The sequence below is a fragment of the Chanodichthys erythropterus genome, chromosome 12 (assembly GCF_024489055.1).
Source record: "Chanodichthys erythropterus isolate Z2021 chromosome 12, ASM2448905v1, whole genome shotgun sequence".
In the NCBI taxonomy this organism is placed as follows: Eukaryota; Metazoa; Chordata; class Actinopteri; order Cypriniformes; family Xenocyprididae; genus Chanodichthys; species Chanodichthys erythropterus.
Window position 1 is genome coordinate 49890427 of NC_090232.1, and position 21823 is coordinate 49912249.

Genomic DNA, 21823 nt, shown 5'->3' on the forward strand with positions numbered 1-21823 from the left:
TGTAAAATCAATATATTCAGAGATAAAGGCATCAGTGACCTTTATAGATCAGTACTGACTACAAATACAACCTCAATCAATACAGGAGCTAAATTAAAACTGGATGAGGCTCAAAAATGCCCTGAATAAATTCTAAATATTTTAATATGTCATGAACATGTCATGATTTTGTTTCTCACCTCATGGCAGGATCAGTCTGGTATGTCCTGATATTGCCATACTGGCTTTCGTTCTCTTCTGGTCTGTTCATCTCTTTGTTTCTGTGATGCAAGACAGTTGCATACTGGATCTCGTCTGTATCTTCAGAATCAGAAGCTTTTTCTTCAGACTGATCACCAGTGAAATTGCTGAGGGTAATTAAGGCGTACAGGGCGTCGTTTTGATTTGCAGCTTCAGATTCAGACTGAACCCCATCATGAGCTGATACTCTGCCTGTTACGTTGACATACAGATCATCCTAAAATAAGAGAAAATGACACTTTATTAAAGAAAAGCTTTGAGTATAACAAGGTTAATGCTCGTTTGATCATTTGATTTACCTGCTTTTGTTGGATGTGTTCAGCTTTGTGTTTTTTCCTTCTGTAATAAAGAATTATCTAAACATTAATACGATTTTTTAATAAGATAATTTTAATTTGTTTATAAAAATTAATTGGCTTGGTATACTAATGTGCTTTCTGACAGAATTGACTTACATGAACACAGTGATGAAAATGAAGATTAAACCTCCCAATCCAACAGTGAACCCAGCCGCTGCATAAAGAAACTTCCTTCCTACAAGACAAGTGACAGGACATTGTTTTTATCATTGTCTAGAATGACAGAAACATACAATAAATCCTACTGTATGGCAGGAGGTGGCAGCATTTCAATAATGTTTAATTCACAATACAAAAGCAAAAGAAAACAAGATTAGCCTATAAAATATGGTTATTAAGAAAACAAACAGCAATTTTGTAAAGTAGCACCATCCAACAGCGACCACCAGGGGGGAATGTAAAGTGAGAATCATGAGATCCAAGTGAAAAGTCACGTGAGAGAAGACAATAGGTGTTTGAATTGATGAGGCGCTGCACAGACTAATGGGTGTATGACATTAAAGCACAATGAGAGTGATTAGAGAGCAGACGGCTCTGTAGAAAATCTTTTTTTTTTTTACTCTACTATTGTAGTTATTTTTTAAGCATAGTAATTTAAAAAGCATATAAACTAGATGAGACTTTAAAGTTGTTTTAAAAAATTATGTAATCTTATAATCATAGAATATTGCAGTATTGTCACGTGCATGTTCTGTTTTGGTTTAGTTCTAGTTCTAGTTCCTGTACCTGTTTCCTTTGTTCTCATTTCCCTGCCACTAGTTTCCTTGGTTACATATTAAGTTGGCCTAGTTTCCTAGTGCGTGGCAGTTTGTTCCCTTAGTTACTGATTATGTTCACCTGCTGTTCATTTAGTTGCCTCATAATTCTGTGTATTTAATCCCTTAGTTTCCTCAGTTCACTGTTCTGTGTCGTTGATGTTTAGTGTGGTTGTACTATTTGAGTCCTTGTGATTCTGTAGTGGATTTATTTTTAGTAAAAGATGTAGTTTTGTTGTATTGCTCATGATTGTGTGCTTCATTATATTTTATACCCCCATATCCTCTCCAAGTAATCAAACATGCTATCTAAAAGTGCATAGTATGTTTATTTCCTAGAGCTCATTAGTAGAAGAAATGCCCATCCAATCACAGATTGACTGATACACACCAGGTACAGTGACAGTCACAGTTACAGCGTCTGATCTCTGAGATCCATGTTGATTGTGAGCCTGACAGTAGAAGCGTCCACTCTGTAGTGCACTGAAACTCTGTCCAGATCCAACAGCTGAGCTTTCATTCTCCTTAAACCAGCTGAAGTTCAGAGCAGGAGGGTTTGAATCACTGCTGCAGATCAGAGTCACTGAATCTCCTGACACTATTTCACCAGATCCGTTTATCAACACTGAGACGTTCCTGGGAGGATCTAATAACAGACAAAAGAAACTATTTTCATATTTTGGGATTGTTAATCCACTAGTTTGTTTGTTGAACCATCATTAACTCACACATGATGTTTAAAGTCACATTATCAGAGTATTTCTCTCCATGTTCGTTGATGGATCTGCACTTGTATTCTCCACTGTCATCAGAGCTGATCTTTGAGATGTTGAAGATTCTTCCAGATCCTACAAACGTTCCTCCTTTAAACCAGCTGAAGTTCAGAGCAGGAGGGTTTGAATCACTGCTGCAGATCAGAGTCACTGAATCTCCTGACACTATTTCACCAGATGGACTGACGGACACTGAGACGTTCCTGGGAGAGTCTGAAACAGACAGAAAAATAAAAACAAAATAACAAAAATTACAAAATGATGAATTTGGAAATTTTAAACAATGTTCAGATGATCGTTAACTCACACATGACGTTTAAAGTCACAGCTTCAGAGTATTTCTCTCCATGTTCATTGATGGATCTGCACTTGTATTCTCCACTGTCATCAGATCTGATCTTTGAGATGCTGAAGATTCTTCCAGATCCTACAAACGTTCCTCCTTTAAACCAGCTGATTTCTGCAGGAGGGTTTGAATCACTGCTGCAGATCAGAGTCACTGAATCTCCCTCCATTATATCGCCAGATCCATTTATCAACACTGAGACGTTCCTGGGAGGATCTTAAAAGGCAAAAAATTAAATCCTTGAATCATCTCATTCGAATATAATATCCAGATTTTAAAAGAACAAATGAATCTGTACTCACACGTGACATTGATCTGAACAGCAGGAGACATGAGATCGTGTCCGTGTACAGCACAGCTATATCTGCCTGCATCCTCTCTTCTGACTGACTGCAGCAGGAGTTCATTGTTTCTGTCTCTTCTCTCAGTTAATGGCTGTGAGTTTCTGTACCAGATGAATGTTGCTCTGTCAGTCAGAGTGCAGCTGCTTTTACATGTCAGACGGACTGAATCTCCCTCTGTCACTCTCTCAGGAGACTCCACCTGAAGATCTGAACACAACACACACATTATATCTAGTGCTGCTGTCATACACTGATTATTATTCAACATAATGCACAGAAGAAGAGAGAAACCTCACCAAAGTCATCTGTGACAGTAAGAAACACTCCTGGAGTGCCAATCCATCTACCATTAGGATTATCAGTAGTGAATCTGAAATAGTACTCGTGTGAATCCTTCAGTGTCACATGACTCAGTCTGATGGTGCAGTTCTGCTGTTTATCTCCCAGATACTGAAGCCTCTGACTGTATTCAGGGTCCTCAGACAGATCTTGAAGCTCTACACCATGTTGTATAGGACCTTTGGTCCAGAACACATTCATGATCTTATATCCAGTAGGGTATGTATAAGTGCAGTTCATTATCACTGATGAGGTCTTTAGTGCACAGATGTGTGAAGGACTGTAACTCACACCCCAACCAGCACTAGAAACCCCTGAAACACAAAATTCATATAGTTGACAAAATAGCAGCAACTTTTGCAATAAAAATGATCACCTAGCCCTGCTCGACATGCCAAATTTAGCCTGCATGCTCCCGAACTTTCTGAAGTGATGGAAGAACTGAAATCATTAAGAAAATAAAATCAAGAGGTGCATAGATAAATGAAAATATCACTGACAAAATTGGAGACCTCGGTTCAGGACTTAAAATGCCAAATAAATGGTTTGGAGAGCCAAATCGAGGCAACGGAGGAACGGATCAGCGCTGCTGAGGAGACTGGGATGAGGCACGAAAGAGCACTCCGAAATCTCCTGGAACATGTGGCAGATCTCACAGGTAGATGCAGAGACTTGCAAAACAGACTTCGCCAGAATAATCTAAGAATATATCAATTTCCAGAGGACTGTGAAGGAGAAAAAACAGCAGAATTTGTTATAGGTCTGCTCACCACAGCTATACAGCTACCTCAGGACATAGATTTAAAGATCGGAAGGGCACACAGGGCCTTTGCAGCCAAACCAAAATACCCCACCACACCTCTTTGATTGATAATAGTGAGATTCCTGGACTATGCAGTTAAGAATGACAAGCCTGGTCACAGAAACAGGTCCTGTACAAAGCCAAACAGATCTACTTTGACAACGACTACATGCCCGAGTTGCAGAGGAAAAGAGCACAGGTGTGCGAGACATAATGAAAAAGCTCACACTGAAGAATGTGCAAGCGCAGTGTGTCTATCCAGCACAAATAAGGATCTACCTGGAGGCGGGAGTAAAAACTATCTTTACCCTGATGGATGCTGCATTACTGTTGCGGGACCTGCGAATAAAAGTTTGAGTGAACGAACAAGACTGACAAGCAAGAGAAATATTGAAGGCAAGATGGTCAGTGCAAGGTAAAGGTGGATGTGGATCGACCACAGCGTTGTTGTCTGATGCAGATCTTCAAGCATTTTTGCAGAAGGAGTGAATCGTTCAAAATATGTTAGCAGTACATTTAAACTGGATATTTCTGATTCAGAATGTGAGTAAACTCTGGTTAAATTATAGAAAAGACTGGCTCTTTATAGAGAAGCATACGTTTAAGTAAATTTCCTTTGTTCTGTCTTACTTTTGGGATAACTGATTTGTTTTTAAATTGCCGGATGCTTGATTTGTTTCTAAAATACGGAGGCGGCCGCGTTTCAGAATGGCTACACTCATTGCACTTTTTATACCCCAGGGAGTCAGCATCGCAACTCCCTTCCCTTCTTACATCAGGATTTGGCCAACTAGACAAGATCTTGGCTGAATGGATGTGTAAAGTCTTGTTCATGTATATAGTTTTTTACCCTTGACATTTCAAATTCGATGCCTGCTAAAGGTCTCAAAAAAGTTTGCACGGGGGCAACAAATGACTGAAAAAGCTAACCATTTTGAAAAGATTCAGCTATAAGAACATCTAGCAACTAATAAGGTTAATTGATATCAGGTCTGTTACATGAGGACATAAATTAGGTTAAACTACTGCATATCCGCCCATAGAAAAATAAATAAATATAAAAATTACCAACTGATTACCAACACACAACTATAATACACAACGTTGCCACGACGTCGCAGTTACTAACTGGTAACGTCACAAAGTTAGGTTGTGGCGACGTATAGGCACCTTTCATTTTCATTTGGTCACCAAATTACGTTGCAGTTACGTAACAGTCACGTATTTTAGTTAGCTGGGGCCGTACCATCTGCAGATGCCAACTTAACCCTCTACCGCACACATTATGATAAATCTATAAAAAAAAAATATATATTTGACTCTTTTTCTTTTCTTAGAATGGCTTAACTTAAAGTGCTGTAAAAAAATTTTGGAAAAAAAAAAATATTTTAAGGTACTTTATGATATGTTGCCATATGGCAACAACGTACAATAGTGGAAAAACTTAAAAAAAGTGTAAGTGTATATAGTTCATTTTTTCTTCAGAAATGTTGTTTGTATTGAATCAATTAGTGCTATTATAAGTTTTAGCAGTAATTATAAACAATACCTTATACTTATTTTCCAACATCTTGTGTTTTTCCATTCTCTTTTGCTGAATAATGCTTTATATTCTTTAAATTTCACCTTTTTTTCTGTATGAAACTTCAAAAAGCATTTTTTTTCCCAAAGGTGAGACACATGTAGACATCACATTTGGTGCACTTCACCCTAACAATACACTTACAGCCACTTGCACCTGCTTTTGTGAGACACCATGGTAGGACAGTGGTTGGTCTGGGCCAGTACTGGCTGTGATGGCAGATCTCTGATGTTGATTTAATCCATAATACAAATGCCATGGCAGTCCTTGACATACGACTAATCAACATTATTGTAATGGCGATCCAAGCCTTGTTCTTCACCATTTCCATTAGGGTGTGGCACAAAGGATTTGACGCGTGAATCAAATACTTTTCTTGTAAATGTTTACTTTTTCTTTGTCTTATTACATTACAAAATAAATTCAAAAAGAAAGTCTACACTTATTCCAGTTTCCAAAACAAGAAATTTTCACGGTCAAAAGACTGTCTAGTTCCAACCCTTCCTTCCTTCCGTATTCTTCCTCAAAGTTTTTTTTTTTTTTTTTTTTTCACATACGTATATAACTAGTCACAGTCACGTGATACAAATACAAATAATCCAAAATACACATTTTTCAAAAACATAATCATTCTTAATATAAGGAAAAAATATTACAAAATTATTAATGTTGTTATGGCTCTAACACTCCGGCCCCTAATTGTCTATGCCGGTAGCATAACAATTAACTTTTTCTATACTTGAATAGAGACATAACAGTAATTTCTGATCTTTTAATCAGTTATATCAGAAAACTCACAATGTCCATGAAATTTAAATTCACAGTCTTTATGTAAAGCTCTTATTCTTCTTCAGCTTCTTGCAATAAGCAGAGTTTTGATATTGGTCTGTCCAACTGACATGTTTTTGTCTGAACACAAGCACGTCGAACAATACCAGAAGCATCTGGTGTGGTCTTGAGGATTCTTCCCATAATCCAAGAATTTCTTGGAGCAGAATTATCCACAATGAGAACAATGTCTCCCGGTACCAAGTTTCTTTTCAATTTCTGCCACTTCTGTCTCTCCTGCAATAGCGGCAGGTATTCCTTAGTCCATCTTGACCAAAAAAGGTCTGCCATATACTGAATTTGTCTCCATCTTCGGCGAGAATAACAATCCTCTTTTACAAAAACTCCTGGTGGCATGACTGGTTGCTTTTTCATCAGCAAGAGATGATTCGGAGTCAGAGGCTCCAAGTCATTTGGGTCATCTGACGCTTTAGTAATCGGTCGGTCATTTATAATGGCTTCAACTTCACACAAAACTGTGTGAAGCCCCTCATCGTCTAATATCTGTTGATTCAATACAGAATTCAAAATCTTTCGAACTGTGCGGATTTGTCTCTCCCACACTCCTCCTTGATGCGATGCTGCAGGGGTATTGAAGATCCACTTGATTCCTTTTTGGACAAGAACTTCAGCTATTTTGGACTGATCTAATTCTTGGATGGCTTCTTTAAGCTCTCTTTCAGCACCAATGAAGTTCGTACCATTGTCCGATCGAATTGTATACGCCTGCCCCCTCCTGCAGATGAAGCGTCGTATGGCATTTATGCATGATGAGGTATCAAGACTGTTGGCTACCTCAATATGAACTGCTCTTATAGTCAGACACGTAAACAGCACTCCATACCTCTTGACAATGCTGCGTGCTCGCTTTATTAAGAAGGGACCAAAAAAATCCACACCTACATGTGTAAAGGGAGGTTCATCTGGCATAAGACGATCTCTCGGTAGTTCTGCCATTTTCTGTTCACTGACTCTGGCATTTAACCTTCTACACACCGTGCATTTAGAAATTAGCTTTCGAATGGCTGTGTTGGCAGCTCCAACCCAAAACTTGTTTCGTAGTTTTGCAAGAATTTGATTTCTGCCACTATGACCTGTGTTTTTATGTATATCTTTCAGAATCAAAGAAGTTATATGCTGCTTTTTGTCAAGAATTGCTGGATGCTTGGCAGATTCTGGCATTGCAGACTGATTTAAACGTCCACCTACTCTGAGTATGCCGTCTTGCACTACTGGATCCAGTTTGGATAGAGGGCTACTTCTTTTGACATGGTTACTGCTTTGCAAAGACTTGAATTCGTCCGGAAATGTCTGTCTTTGACTGTAACGAATCAGACTCAGTTCTGCATCTTCTACATCTTCTACTGAAAGAGGTTTTTTGGTCAGTGTCTGTTTCAGCTTGAACATTTGAGTTTGCAAATGAGCTTGTTGTTTGTTTGGATTATTTTCTGTCTGACTTATGGTAGCTTGAATTTCACATCTCTTGTTTGATAGGTGCAGTAGTATTTCTTTCAGACGTAACATCCAAGCGATAGCCCTCTTCAACCTGTACCATTCTGAATAATATTCAATCAGTTTATCCATAGGTTTCCTTTTTTCTGTAGCACTAACACAATTTACTACAGCTGAGTTTTTCAATTCTACCTCCATTGCACTTGCCTGATCTGGTCGCAAAGGCCATTCATTCTCGTGTTTGCAAAGGAATTCTGGTCCTTTAATCCAATTTTGCTTTTTCATGAAGTTTTCTACTTTGATGCCTCTAGATGCCATATCTGCTGGGTTTAGTGATGTGCCAACATATCTCCACTGTGAAGGCTCAGAAGCTTCTCTGATGAAGGAAACTCTATTGGCAACAAATGTTTTAAACCGTGAGGCTTCATTCTCAATGCATTGCAATACTGTGAGGCTATCAGTCCAAAATACAGAATCTTTAAGTTGTAACTGAAGCTCTTGTTTTAACATCCTGTCCATTTTCGCTGCCACCACTGCTGCAGTCAGCTCCATTCTAGGGATTGTTACCTGTTTCAGCGGCGCAACTCTGCTTTTACCCATTACGAATGAACAGTGTTTTTCTCCATGCTCATTAGTGAGCACTAGATAGGAAACCGTTCCATATCCATTTTCACTTGCGTCTGCGAAATGATGTAATTGGGCAGACTCTGTGGGTCCAAAGTTGTTTGGCTTGAAGCATCTGCTTACACTGAAGTCTGACTGTTGTTGTATGTCCTTTTGCCATCTGAACCATTGTTGTGCTTGCTTTTCTGGCATATTTTGATCCCAGCCCAGTTTATCTTTGCACAGTTGTCTCAAAATGAGTTTCGCTGGAAGGATACAGGGTGATACAAGACCAAGAGGATCGTATATAGAGCTCACTACAGAAAGCATTCCTCTTCTCGTAGCAGGTCTTTCTTGTACGTTTATGGAGAATCTGAATGAATCTGATTCTGTGCACCACTGTACTCCAAGAGCTCTTTCAACTGGCAGATTGCTTTTATTGAAATCTAAGTTCCTGACTTCTTTGGATCTTTCCGTTTCTGGAAACGATAACAGGACTGATCTGCTATTGCTTACCCACTTTGTCAAGTGGAATCCACCTTTAGAGCACATGGATATCAGATTTTGTGATAATTTGATTGCTGCATCCTCTGAGGCAACAGATTTTAAGCAATCGTCCATGTAAAAGTTTTGGAGAATAGTATTGGCAGCTTCAGCTGTTTCCTCTGTTTTTCCATCCATTGCAGCCTTTCGCAAAGTGAAGCATGCGCAACTGGGAGAAGAGGTTGCCCCGAACAGATGCACCATCATCCTGTATTCCTCTGTAGGCTTACTTAGATCTCCTTCAGGCCACTACAAAAATCGCAAAAGATCTGTGTCATGGTCTGGGACTTTCACTTGGTAGAACATTGCTTCGATGTCTGCCATAATAGCAATTGGTTCTTGTCTGAAACGGTTCAGTACACCTATGAGAGTGTTGGTTAGGTCAGGTCCCTGCAACAATTGATTATTCAGTGAGAAGTTCTGGTAGGTTGCAGTACAGTCAAAAACAACTCTAATTTTGTTCTTTTTTTGGGTGATATATCCCATGATGTGGAATATACCACACCCTGTCTGTGCGTTCCAGTTGTTCTGAAGGGACTTTTTTAGCATAGCCTTTATCAATTATGTCTGCCATAAAAGCTTTGTAGTCTTTATGAAACTCTTGGTTCTTGCTGAGCTTTCTTTTAAGACTGATGTCTCTCTGTTCTGCTATGCATCTGTTGTTTGGCATCTTGACAGGATCTTTCTTAAAGGGTAGTCCAATACAGTAATGTCCGTCTTTATACTGTACTGATTGTTCAACGGACTGCATGAATTTCAGATCTTCTTGTGACATTTCATTTTTGTCACTGTACTTGCGTTCAGGAAAGTCTGCATTGAATTGCTCTACCAACAGTGTTTCAATGTCTGACACTGCAATCCTGTTCACAGTGAAACTTGGAATTCTGATTCAGCACTCACATCTGTTCGCAAAGGTCCGTTAACAATCCATCCAAGTGCTGTCCTGATAGCATACGGTCCATTTCCTTCACTGTTTATTATTTGCCATGGTTCTATGGCCTTGTGCGCATTGGCGCCGATCAGCAAGCCTACCTCTGCATTGAGATGAGGAAGGTTAACTTGTCTCAAGTATGGCCATTTTTCTAGGTCCTGTTGATGAGGGATATTTTCCTGTTTTACAGGAATCTCTTTCTGAGTGAAAACCTTAGGGAGTTCTATGTAGTCTTCGCTTTCCAAACCACTTATTTCCAGGTCTGACAGAATATGACTATGTACAGATTTTTCTTGTCCCATAGTACGAAGAAGAATCTCAGTTTTTCTGCCTCTCAAGTTCAAATCTCTCATTAAAGACTCGGTGCAAAACGTTGCCGAACTTCCTTGATCAATGAAGGCAAATGTCTTTACTATTTTGTTGCTTTTCTTTGACTTAATCTTCACTGGAACTATGGCAAGAATGCATTCACTGTTTCCGGCCCCAGTGTATCCACAAGTTTCATGGTCTATGGAAGCTGTTCTCCTGCCAGGTTTGTTCTCATCACAACTGCTGGATGTGAGACTGTTCTCCTTAGCAATGTGCAGAATGCTTGGGTGCATCTTGGAACATTCTTGACAAGTAAGTCTTCTCTTGCAGTCTTTGCTCAAGTGTCCTTGTGTGAGACACCCAAAGCACAATCCTTTTGTTTTCAAAAACTCAATTTTATCTAAACTTGAAACAGGAATTCAAGGCATGGTTCTTTTGACAGAACAAGCACCTGGCACAAACTGTTTTGTCAAGTTGAGCTTTTGTTCCTCTATTGCTTGTTTCACTTTCTTTTTTCTGTTCAGTAGAGACACTTGTAACGAAACTACTACCCTTGGTAGTAACCTTTTTCTGTTTAAAATCAGAAGCTTTGCTTTTCTTCCCAACATCAGCACTTGTTTGCTCCTGAATGTCTCCAAACAAGGGATCATTCTTTACTTTGGCTTGACGGTCGATATATTCCACTAAGTCTGAAAACCTAGCTCTTCTGCCTGTCCGTTCATGAATATCATATGCCACATTTCTCCAGTTCTCTCTCATTTTGTAGGGAAGTTTGGAGATGACAACCCTCATGTTAGTAGGGTTGTCCATTTCAGCCATGTAATCTACATCCTGCATAGTGTTGTGGCATCCAATCAAGAAAAGAGCATATGCACTTAGCAGCTTCCCGTCTTCCGATTTGATCTGAGGCCATTTTAGTGCCTTCTCAATGTACGCTGATGCAATTTTGAGTTCGTCACCGTAATGATGTTGCAATAGCCTTCTTGCTTCTTTGTATCCATTTTCTGCACTCATATGTCCACAACTCCTTACCAGGTCTTGGGGTTCACCACTGGTATATTGCTCCAAATAGAACAGTTTGTCCTTAGCGTTCTCAGTTTTACTGTCTATGCTATTGTCAAAGGCTCGCATAAACGCTCTGAAGTTAAGAGGATCACCAAGAAAGATTGGGACATCTCTTTGTGGTAGTTGGGACAAGTTTTGCTGCTTTACTAGCATTTGTGTAATCTCATTTTGTCTTTTCATTATTTGAAATAAATTAAATAAACAGCTTGAGCATCAGAACTTCCATCGTCAGTATCTTTCCTAAGTCCCAACCTTCTTTCATTTACTGCATGCTTTGGTTGAACATATCCATGCATTGATTCACCAGAACTTCCATGTTCATCATACACTTTCAGTTTTGCATTAGAAACTGCAATTGCCGTTTGCAATTCTAATTGCTCCAATTTGGCTTTCAGGTTTATCTCTTCTAACTGCAAGGCTTGTTTCTTTTTTAAAGAAGCAGCTTTGGCCAACAGAGCAGCTTTCTCAGCCTCTTCTTTCATTCGTAACCTTGAACTTGAACTACTGGCTGATAATGCATTAGAACTATGTCCAGCTGACGAACCTGCTCTACTCTTCTTTCTTGTTGCTGAAGCAACTTCAGAGACACTGTCACCTGGTTCAATTTCCTCATTCTTTGCATCACTTGCATCCTTTACATGTTCAATCCACTGTTCAGTAGCAAGAATAAAATCCCTGATTTTTGATGATTTGGGTTCAAACCAGATACGCTGATCATCCTCTTTTTCATCATCCAGCAAAAGCTCTTGGGTGTTTTCATTTAACTCAATGAACTCTTGGTACAATTTAGTGAGCATTGTTAGAACTTCTTGTTCTATCTTTTCCACATTCTCATCATTTTCTTTTAGCTTGTCAATTTCTTTCATTTGAATGGTAATCTGAGCCATTTTTGACTTTCTCAAATTGACGAGTCTGTTCAAACGCTCCTCTTGCGCTTTATGCATGTACTTGACCGCCCTCTTGTGGCCAACTTTGTCAGAGTCCGCAATTTCTTCTGCGTCATCCATAATTCAACAGCGAGTCAATATCAATTAATTGAAAACAACAGTAATGCTACCTTTTGAGCTGTAGAAAAGTCCAATTCCAACTTAAGAAACAATTTTGAATGTCTCTATCCAAATAGTCCCGTGCAATCGTCGCACTAGTTTACTTTCACTTTCATCCGTGCGTCGCAATAATCCCAAACTCGCGGTTTTCTCCGCTTACACATCACGTAATGTTCATGATCCTTGAAATCCTCTTCGGTAACCATAGCGTCAATCCAGGCAAATCAATTTCCACTTCACGCAATTCCAATGTGAAGGAGTCTTTTGACTATACTGTAATGGCGATCCAAGCCTTGTTCTTCACCATTTCCATTAGGGTGTGGCACAAAGGATTTGACGCGTGAATCAAATACTTTTCTTGTAAATGTTTACTTTTTCTTTGTCTTATTACATTACAAAATAAATTCAAAAAGAAAGTCTACACTTATTCCAGTTTCCAAAACAAGAAATTTTCACGGTCAAAAGACTGTCTAGTTCCAACCCTTCCTTCCTTCCGTATTCTTCCTCAAAGTTTTTTTTTTTTTTTTTCCGCATACGTATATAACTAGTCACAGTCACGTGATACAAATACAAATAATCCAAAATACACATTTTTCAAAAACATAATCATTCTTAATATAAGGAAAAAATATTACAAAATTATTAATGTTGTTATGGCTCTAACAATTATATCACTAGCATTAATGTTTTTATTGTTATAGCTTAACAGACTGCAGCTGGCCTTTGCCAGCTATCTAACCTATTATAATAATGCCATTCCATTATTGCGCAGTGTTGCCATATGGCAACACAGACATTTTCTCAATTTACCAAAAACTAATTTCATAAAAACATTTTTGAGTGGTGAATATGTTATCATAACTGACCTGAGATGATGTTAACATTTTTTTTGTGAATGTGACATGGGCGGGTCCTTGTTTGTTACTGACATTTTAGTTTGCTTTCAGCAACTACCGACAAGAGATGGCAGTCTGTCAGATATCGCGTCACAGAAAAAAAATGCATGTCATGTGACTTAACCAAAGCACATCATTGGCTAAATTAAAGGTCTTCTCTTACCAATAAAAAAAAACTAGAATGTTCTCTTAAAGAGACGGTGGCAAGGAAATGAACATAAAGAGTATGTTTCCATATGGCAACACTATGCGGTAGAGGGTTAAAGCTCTATCATGCAAAAAAGGAAGCCATTTGTGAACATGATCTACAAGCGACGTTGTGTCCTCTGCGCTTAAGGTGTGTCCAAATTTGCTAGTTTAATGACGGGAAAAATGGTCGCCTTGCCTGTCACATGGTCTAAAAGGGTTGTCCCTATTCTCTTAATGAGTCATGGGTGTGCTTTGGGCATAACATGCAATAAACCCACCAGAGTCTCATCTCCCATTCCCTTTAAAAGCCAGTTGCGCTCGCGCTATGGCCATACATATTTGAATGCTTCTCAAGTAAGGAAACGGATCTGCTCGTGCACGAGGTTAAAGCGTGCGAACAGACCATCTACAGGAAAAGACGGATTCCACCAAAGCATTTTTATCTTTATGTGCACAATAATAATCTTTTACACTGTAATTCTTTTCTTTTTAATATTTGGCATGTTTGTGTGCTTCTGCACGTCCCTATGTGTGTAATAAGCAGAGTGCACGGGCGTTGTGCACCCGCATATAGACGCATATTACTAACGCACTCTTTAAATAAGAAAAAAAAGTATTGTACCATTGACTTTAGACCAGGTTTCAGTTGGTCAGTGGTGCAATGTATTTTAGTTGCCTCAAAATAGCAATGCACTGAACACACCTCATTTTCAGACCAGCATGACCATGGGCCCACAAATGGCCGCAAATGCATTTGCTTTTCAAACAACGTGGTGCAGGTTATTTTAGCTGTGTGAACTTTGTTTATGCACTGATAGAGTCGAGAGCTCGGGAGGGGGCGGAGAGCGTGAGCAATTAAAGGGGCCGCAGCCTGAATCGGTGCATTTCTAATTATGCCCCAGAATAGGGAGTTAAAAAAATTGATTAAAAAAAAAAAATCTATGGGGTATTTTGAGCTGAAACTTCAGACACATTCAGGGGACACCTTGGACTTATATTACATCTTGTAAAAAAAACGTTCGATGGCACCTTTAAAGGAACTCCAGCAAATGCTGAAAAAATATTTTGTTAATATTATTGAACAGGTCTGTCTACTAAAAATCATATAGCACTTATTTATAGGATGCTAATGCACGACCAATCTGATGAGACGTTTCATATCAAAAGAAATTGGGAATTAGAGTTAAATACTATAATAGAGGATGAGATGTGGATAAATGTATGTGCCAGCTGTCATAATGGTATTAGCAGTCCAATGTGGAAGGAATTTTATTGGAAAATGAAAATGAGAACCTTCCGAGTTCCATTGGTGGTCTTTGCCATTATCACAATGCTGGAGAGATTGTTGGAAGGTCGGGGACTACGTGCATATATCCTGGGAATGCCCCAAAGTACAAGTGTTTTGGCAGGGGTTAAAAGGTAAATTAGTAAAGTTTTAGGAAGAGATATACCAATGCACCCATTATTTTTTTTTTCTGCTTGAAGACTGAAACAGATTAAATTCATTATTAATATTCTATTTCTAAATAGTTTATAAAAAATAGATTATAAAAAAAGTTTAATACACAGTTTAAAAAAAACCTCTCTTCATTGTTCCTGTTGCAGCGACTCCGTGAATCATGAACAGAAAGATCAGAGTAAGAGGAGGAGCCATTCTGACTGACATCACCATAGCAACACCTACAAAACAATCAATATACAGACATTTATTTTAGCTTCTCTGAAGGTGAATCTCATGAAATTGTAAGATTATTTGGACCCACTTAATATTAGGCGGCCTTAACTACTATGTACTTACATTTAAATTAATCATTTAATACAATGCACAAGTTTTTAGATTGTACTTGCATTAAAACATACCTGCATGTAGTTAAATGTGTAATTAATTTCTGTAATTACATTTATAATTACACTATTGACCCATCCCTTACACCTTAACCCACCCTTAAACCTACATACCACCAAACCTGTCCCTAACCTTACCCGCAGCAAAAGTGTACAATTCAATATGAACATAAATCAAAAAATAAGTTTCATGAACTCATTAAGTGCATAGTAGTTTTCATAGTAGACCGATTATTTTCATGACTGTAAAAATAAAACAGCCTTTAAAAACAAGATTTCCTGCTAAATCTTTTTCTTTTCTTTTCTCTCAGGTAAAACATGACTTGGAATTTTTTTAGAGATTCTCTCACGAGGTAAATGCCAAATTTGCGTAAAGTTTAATATAGTCAACAAATAAAATACTGATAAATACTGAAGGAGTTTCCATCTCAGAAATCTGTCAAATTCTAAGAACCTCCAGATCTGATATTTTATTAATGCAACATCTGAACATTTGCATTTTTAAACATGCATCATGAACACATGTAGATAACAGGGTTAATTCCTGTTTTACTTAAAATGTAACTTTACAATCTACAGAGAAATTCTCTTACCGTTTTGCAGCACTGATACGCTTCAGTGAGAACAGAGGTGTACAACCATAAAATGATTTCTCTTGAAGGCGAACTCTTTATCGTCCTCTCTTCAAGTACATTTTACCCTCACTTGCTTCTTCGGGTTAAAACTATTCAAAGAATACTTTTTGTAACATAAGAAAGTACATCATAAAATGGACAAAACAAATAAAGCAGCATCCTTCAGAGCATGAGAATTAGCCAAATGAAGAAAGAAAGAAAGAGGAACTGAAAAGAGTCGAGAACATGCAAAATACTTTTTCAAAGTGTTTCTTTAAGATGTGTGATTTTCACATGCCGTTAAACTTTTATTTTTACAGGATTGTCTCAGATACTGAGTTTCTGTGGAGAGAACAAATGCAACCGTGAACCTTTTTTTTAACTGAGTTTGACGGGACTTTATAAAATCTCACTTACTAAAACCCTTAGTCTCACTTCCTCTTTTGTGTGTTGATAAGAGGCCTATGAACTGCATTAAACCTTTATGCAAATTTTGATCTGACAGAAGCTGTATCCTGTACAACACAGACTCTCTCTTATCCTTTTCCCACAAAGCTTTAAGAGAACCACAACATTAACACTTTATAATTTGAAATAATTAGTATGAAAACCAAGGAGGGTTGTTGTGGTTGTGGATTTTATGTAGGCATTTCTCTTCCTCCATTGAAAGCTACACAGTTTAAACTTTGATGCTTCAAAACGTTCATAAAGAGATTGTAAAACTAAAATTTGGTTTAGTCTAATTATTCTGGAGACACACAATTGCTTTATATGATGAACAGATTGAATTTAGCCTTTTATTTACATAAAAACATTCATCAACTCACACATCAGTTGTTGTAAACAGAAGCTCAAGCATGTTCGCTCGACGTGCGAGAACCAGTGATGTTAAGAGGTTTGTTTTCACGCGTCAAGCAGGTTCGGCTGATCTTTTGTTCACGTTCGCTGTTCAATGTTTATGTGAATAAAAGTTAAATCTGTTCATCATATAAAGTGATAAAGTCTCTTCAGAAAATTTAGACTAAACCACTCAATTCTTATGGATTAATTTACTATTGCTTTATGAACTTTTTAAGCGTCACATTTTAAATTTAAAAGTAACAACAACAAGCGCAGTTTACGTCACTTCAGGCTCTAGGGGAACATTAGTTCTCGGGGAATCACACTGGTGGCAAAAGCACCTATTATTATACCATGCATATGTTGATTTTTTTTTATTTTATTTTTTTATCATTATTTAAAGAAGAAACAAAACCAATATATAGTTGACATTTGAGGTTTAATGCTATAGAAAAACAAACAACAAAAAAAAGTTTTTTATTTGTATACAAAAATATGGCATGCTTCAAACAGTGGTATAAAGCTATTCAATACGTCATTCAATGTAAATTGTGATAATCGTAAATAATAATCGCAATTACAGTTTCAAAGGAATAATCAACAATTATGATTTTTGTCATAGTCGTGCAGAACTACATGCCTTAGAAAAATAAACTTTAGACAAATCTTAAAGGTCCCGTTTTTCGTGTTTTTTTTTTAAGCTTTATTTTGTGTTTATAGTGTGCAATATAACATGTGTTCATGTTTCGCGTGTAAAAAAACACAGTATTTTTCACATAATTTACTTATCTGTATACCGCTGTTTCCACTGTCATAAAAACGGGCTGATGACTTCCTTGTTCTATGAAGTCCCTCCTTCAGAAATACGTAACGAGTTCTGATTGTGCCAGCGGTTCCTGTGTTGTGATTCGACAGCAGCTTAGCGCTCCTTGCCCGGAAAGGTCACGCCTCTTACCATAACGTGTGCTGCACATAGTTTTACATGTGGATTATTGTGGTGTTGTGCCGAATGAACACAAAAGACAATAATTCCCGAGAGTGAACTCTTTAATCTCCACAAGCAGCGACAGAAAATGTACAACGTTAGCACTCACTCAGAAGAGTACCTCATACGGAAAACAGCCATATACATAAACATAGTCCCCTCTTGTGGCCATTATGTGCACTGCAGTCCAACATTAACTATTGCAGTAAGGATACCACAATTATAATTTTCGGGAACCGAGTTAAACATAAATTGACAAACACACTCTACAAACGCAACTCTTGCTCTTCTCCGTGGGAGTGCAACAAGACCACGCCCCCTTTTTTGTGTATTCCTGTGGGCGGAGATTAGTCAAAAAAACGTTTTAGTTACGTCATTAAAGAAGGAAGTAGAGGAATGTAGTCCAAACTGGCCGTTCAATGTAGGCGACTTCTGTTAAATAAAATATCTCGCTTGGCATTGAACTTTGAGCTTTAAAATTTTACAGATTTTATTTATACTCTAACAACAACATTACACACTAACTAAAGTTTGAAACATGGGATCACGAAGAATGGGACCTTTAAGACAAAACAATGACACTGACATATTTTAAGATATGTCAATGTAAGTTGATTTTAGCTAAAACAGCTCAAACATGCATTTTAGTCTGGGGCTATCTTAAGCCTGGTCTGTGAAACCAGGCATAAAAGATCTAAATGAAGCAAGCTTCAGATTTGATGACTTCAGATGCAAAAGCCTCTAAAGTCCCATCTGAAAATGTCTTTTAAAATTAGCATGTTTAGCATTATGTTCAGTTATTACATTTTAATGGCAATGAAAATGACCTATTAATTGTCATTAAAGTGAATTTACTGAACCTAAACATACGAGCTTGATAAAAATGCTAATTTTAGAAGAAAATTTCAGACGGCACTCCGTGGCTTTTGCATCTGAAGTCTTCATTTCATAAAAGGCATGAATTAAAAACACACTTAAGTGATTACATACTTTACATCAGTTCAGTAACCCTTTACATTTTCGCCCATCCATCTATAAAATGATCCTCAAATTACTCCAGTCACATGTCATCATGACACTCCTGTCAATCATTTATGGCTCCACCCACAAAGAGATGCACATAGGCTGTAATATTTACTGTGTCCAAAACTCTACAACCTGTTCTTGTTACGCTGAATAAGAAAGACACAAAGAAAGAAAGAAAGTGAAAACATTAATAAAGAAATGTTTAAATAAAAGCATCAAGAACATTATTTAATGAGGAAAGAATAATAAGTTGAGTTTTGTCTCTAGTAGGTATTCTTACTTACTGGATATTTTCAGTACACAGACGAGTTCAGTTCGGATTTATAATCATCAGAGCCAAATTTAGCAGCCTTTACGTATGAAGAGACAAAAAACAGGACTGTGTTATTTAAATTTGCATATACTTAGTCAATATAGACATTGAATATTTTCACACTCACATTGATGTGCGTTTAATTCCTTTTGGCCAAAGGTGAAGAAAGTTTATTATTTTGTAGTAAACACTTACCATTGCGTTCTCATACACTGGGTCACTAAATTCAACATCACAAGCTCTGCGTCTGTCATGATGAGGACTGGAATTAACCATCTTTGAAACAGAATAGAGAGAAAATTATGTCTATAAACAAGATAACATCTCACTATTTAGGCTTTCAATTTTTTAGTTACTAATTCATTTGCCTGATCAGTAAACTACCAATAACTTACCTGAGATTCGAGTGTGTCATTTTTCTTTTTCAAACACCTGCTTCCCCTTTGAAGACAATGATATTTGTTTCAGTTAAACTATACCAAGTGTTTGTATAAAAAAGCTCTGCTGATGCACATGTAAACAGTATATGCATGATGCTTTTGTGCCATGTTTTGGTTTGTAACTTCACAAAACATTAGCAAACCATAGTAGATCGCATATCTTTATTTACAGCATGTGGTCTCAAATGAACCCAAACACAACGTAAGGCAATGTGTAGATCAGTGTTGCCAAGTCCACGGTTCTCCCATGGAATTGGGCTACTTAAACACTGTTGCCGCAGGTTGTTTTTCATGTCTGCGGGTTGAAGCGACCCCAAATAACATGATATTTAGCCCCTGGAATGCAGATTTTACCAGGGGTCCCTCTCCTGAAATGCAATTGGGCTAGTTTTGGGCTAATTTTGAGTAGCAATTGGGCGGGTTTTGTTGTGAAAACCTGCCAACCCTAGTGTAGATCATGGAGTGACATTGACATGCTGCTAAAGGTATAGGACTTCAGGGATCCAATTGCATTGTGATCATGGCGCAGTGTTTTTCAATGCCATTTGAAAGTTTAACCAATGAAAACTAGATCTCGGGTGAGGTGGGTGGGTATAGTGGGTAGAGATCAGTGATGGGAATAACTTAAATTAAATTAAATTACTAACGCCGTTACTTTTTTCAGTAACGAGTAATCAAACGAATTTCTTTTTCTCCCGTTACAACGCCGTTACCTTTACTGGCAAAACAAATGCTGCGTTACTATAATTGAGCTCACTGAAATGTCATACACAAATATAATTTTAAACTGATAATAATGTACGATGCTCTGTGTGTGTGTGTGTGTGTGTGTGTGTGTTAGAGCATGCGAGCTGAGCGCGAACTCAAGCCAGAATACCTTTCTAGTCGACTAGTAGTTGTTCATTTAAGCCATTAGTTGATGAATCACATTTATATTAATTTAATTTCTGAAATACTGGAGAGAATAAACTAATATGCACTCAAGCGCACGCATAACGCTTGCCATAAAGAACCGGCAAAAGTAAGGATTATGAATATGACAAAAAACAGCAAAGAGACATTTTAATTTTTTATTAATAAAGTAATGTTTTCTGAATCAGTGTCCGCTGTGAAGATAAAGTTGACATTGCTGACACGCCTAGAATGTACATTTAATTCGGATTAGGCTACATAAGTGTAGCCTATTTCTAGGGCTGCATGATATATCGCATGCAATTGTCACGCGCATTTCGTCAGTAAAGCCGGTTCCCTGATTACCGCTAAATCGCCATCACCTGCTTTCAAATGGAGCGGCATTTAATAGACAGAGCCGTAGTTCACTGAAAAGACACACAATATCGCATTCATTATCGAAGGCGATTCATCGTTTTTAGATATTTCAAGCTTTCTATAGATATATGTCTTATGTCTGCGAGGCAAGCAGCCTATACGCTGAGTTTCGGTTCATTTAGCTTATAAGTCGCTTCAGTTCACGCGCCAGTGATCGCACCCGCGCATCCATGATTATACTGTCTGCTATATTTGCTTCTTATTTATGAAATCCAGGCAATTGGTTGATGAAACATTGATTAAAATTAAGATACAATTTTTACAAAACGAAATTCACTTTAAATAAAGGCTTTCTACAAAACATAACTTAATGAAGTGGTCAAAATCATGTCTGACCCACTCCATGTCTCCTGATATATTGCACATCTTATGATGCATCTTACTCATGCTGTTCACTCTTCATAATCAAGTAAATTAATTTAAAACATACCATAGGACTATTTAAACATATGCATGAAACGTCTCGGTTATGTATGTAACCCTCGTTCCCTGAAGGAGGGAACGGAGACGTATGACGAATTGGGATATCGCTTAGAGAACCCTATCAGCTTCGTGTGAACTAAAACAAGCCAATGGAATTGGCGTGCGATATTTGCATAATGTGCACCGCCTCCGACAGGTGTATATAAATATGAAGCAGATGCAATCGCTCTCTGTTTTTCGCTGAGGAGACAACTGGTGTCCGCACAACAGCGAGGGCACAGAAACTGTGGCGACGGGACGTACGTCTCCGTTCCCTCCTTCAGGGAACGAGGGTTAATACGTAACCGAGACGTTCCCTTTCAGTCGGTCACGTTCGACGTACGTCAGTAGTGACCGAGGAATTGGGATCCCATGTAAAGCGCCACAGTTACGAAACCCCTTCCAGTGCTCAACGCAAGCTCTAACCGCCCATTGCACCGGAGGACTGGAGAAGGGGGCAAGCTCAAGCCAAGGAGTTTACTGCTGTTTTACCTATACCCACTAAGTAAACTAGACTACACTGGGGAAGCGAACCCGAGGGGGACGCTGCGGAGGCCACTACCTACC

The 21823-nt window shown here is 38.1% G+C and overlaps 3 protein-coding genes across 7 annotated transcripts in view; 1 reads left to right on the forward strand and 2 right to left on the reverse strand.

Moving 5' to 3' along the window:
- Positions 1-16118, reverse strand: part of LOC137032105 (B-cell receptor CD22-like) — a 32434-nt gene extending 16316 nt beyond the window's left edge. The window contains exons 1-10 of one of the 5 annotated variants that reach the window (XM_067403649.1): positions 15841-16118; positions 14984-15082; positions 3114-3470; positions 2776-3024; positions 2435-2689; positions 2083-2340; positions 1746-2000; positions 696-774; positions 540-579; positions 180-457 (exon numbers count right to left, since the gene is read on the reverse strand). In XM_067403649.1, coding sequence (XP_067259750.1) covers positions 180-457; positions 540-579; positions 696-774; positions 1746-2000; positions 2083-2340; positions 2435-2689; positions 2776-3024; positions 3114-3470; positions 14984-15074 — 1862 coding nt within the window. In that variant the 5' untranslated portion in view covers positions 15075-15082; positions 15841-16118. Of the gene's footprint in view, positions 1-179; positions 458-539; positions 580-695; positions 775-1745; positions 2001-2082; positions 2341-2434; positions 2690-2775; positions 3025-3113; positions 15083-15840 lie in introns of those variants that run through there. The other 4 variants (XM_067403650.1, XM_067403651.1, XR_010896658.1 and 1 more) reach the window with 4 other exon arrangements.
- LOC137032441 (B-cell receptor CD22-like) overlaps positions 1-21823 on the forward strand; it is a 900294-nt gene that overhangs the window by 166050 nt on the left and 712421 nt on the right. The window lies entirely within an intron of this gene.
- LOC137032826 (B-cell receptor CD22-like) overlaps positions 18634-21823 on the reverse strand; it is a 32230-nt gene continuing 29040 nt past the window's right edge. The window contains exons 9-12 of the mRNA XM_067404789.1: positions 19421-19466; positions 19221-19301; positions 18997-19062; positions 18634-18858 (exon numbers count right to left, since the gene is read on the reverse strand). Coding sequence (XP_067260890.1) covers positions 19006-19062; positions 19221-19301; positions 19421-19466 — 184 coding nt within the window. The 3' untranslated portion in view covers positions 18634-18858; positions 18997-19005. The remainder of the gene's footprint in view (positions 18859-18996; positions 19063-19220; positions 19302-19420; positions 19467-21823) is intronic.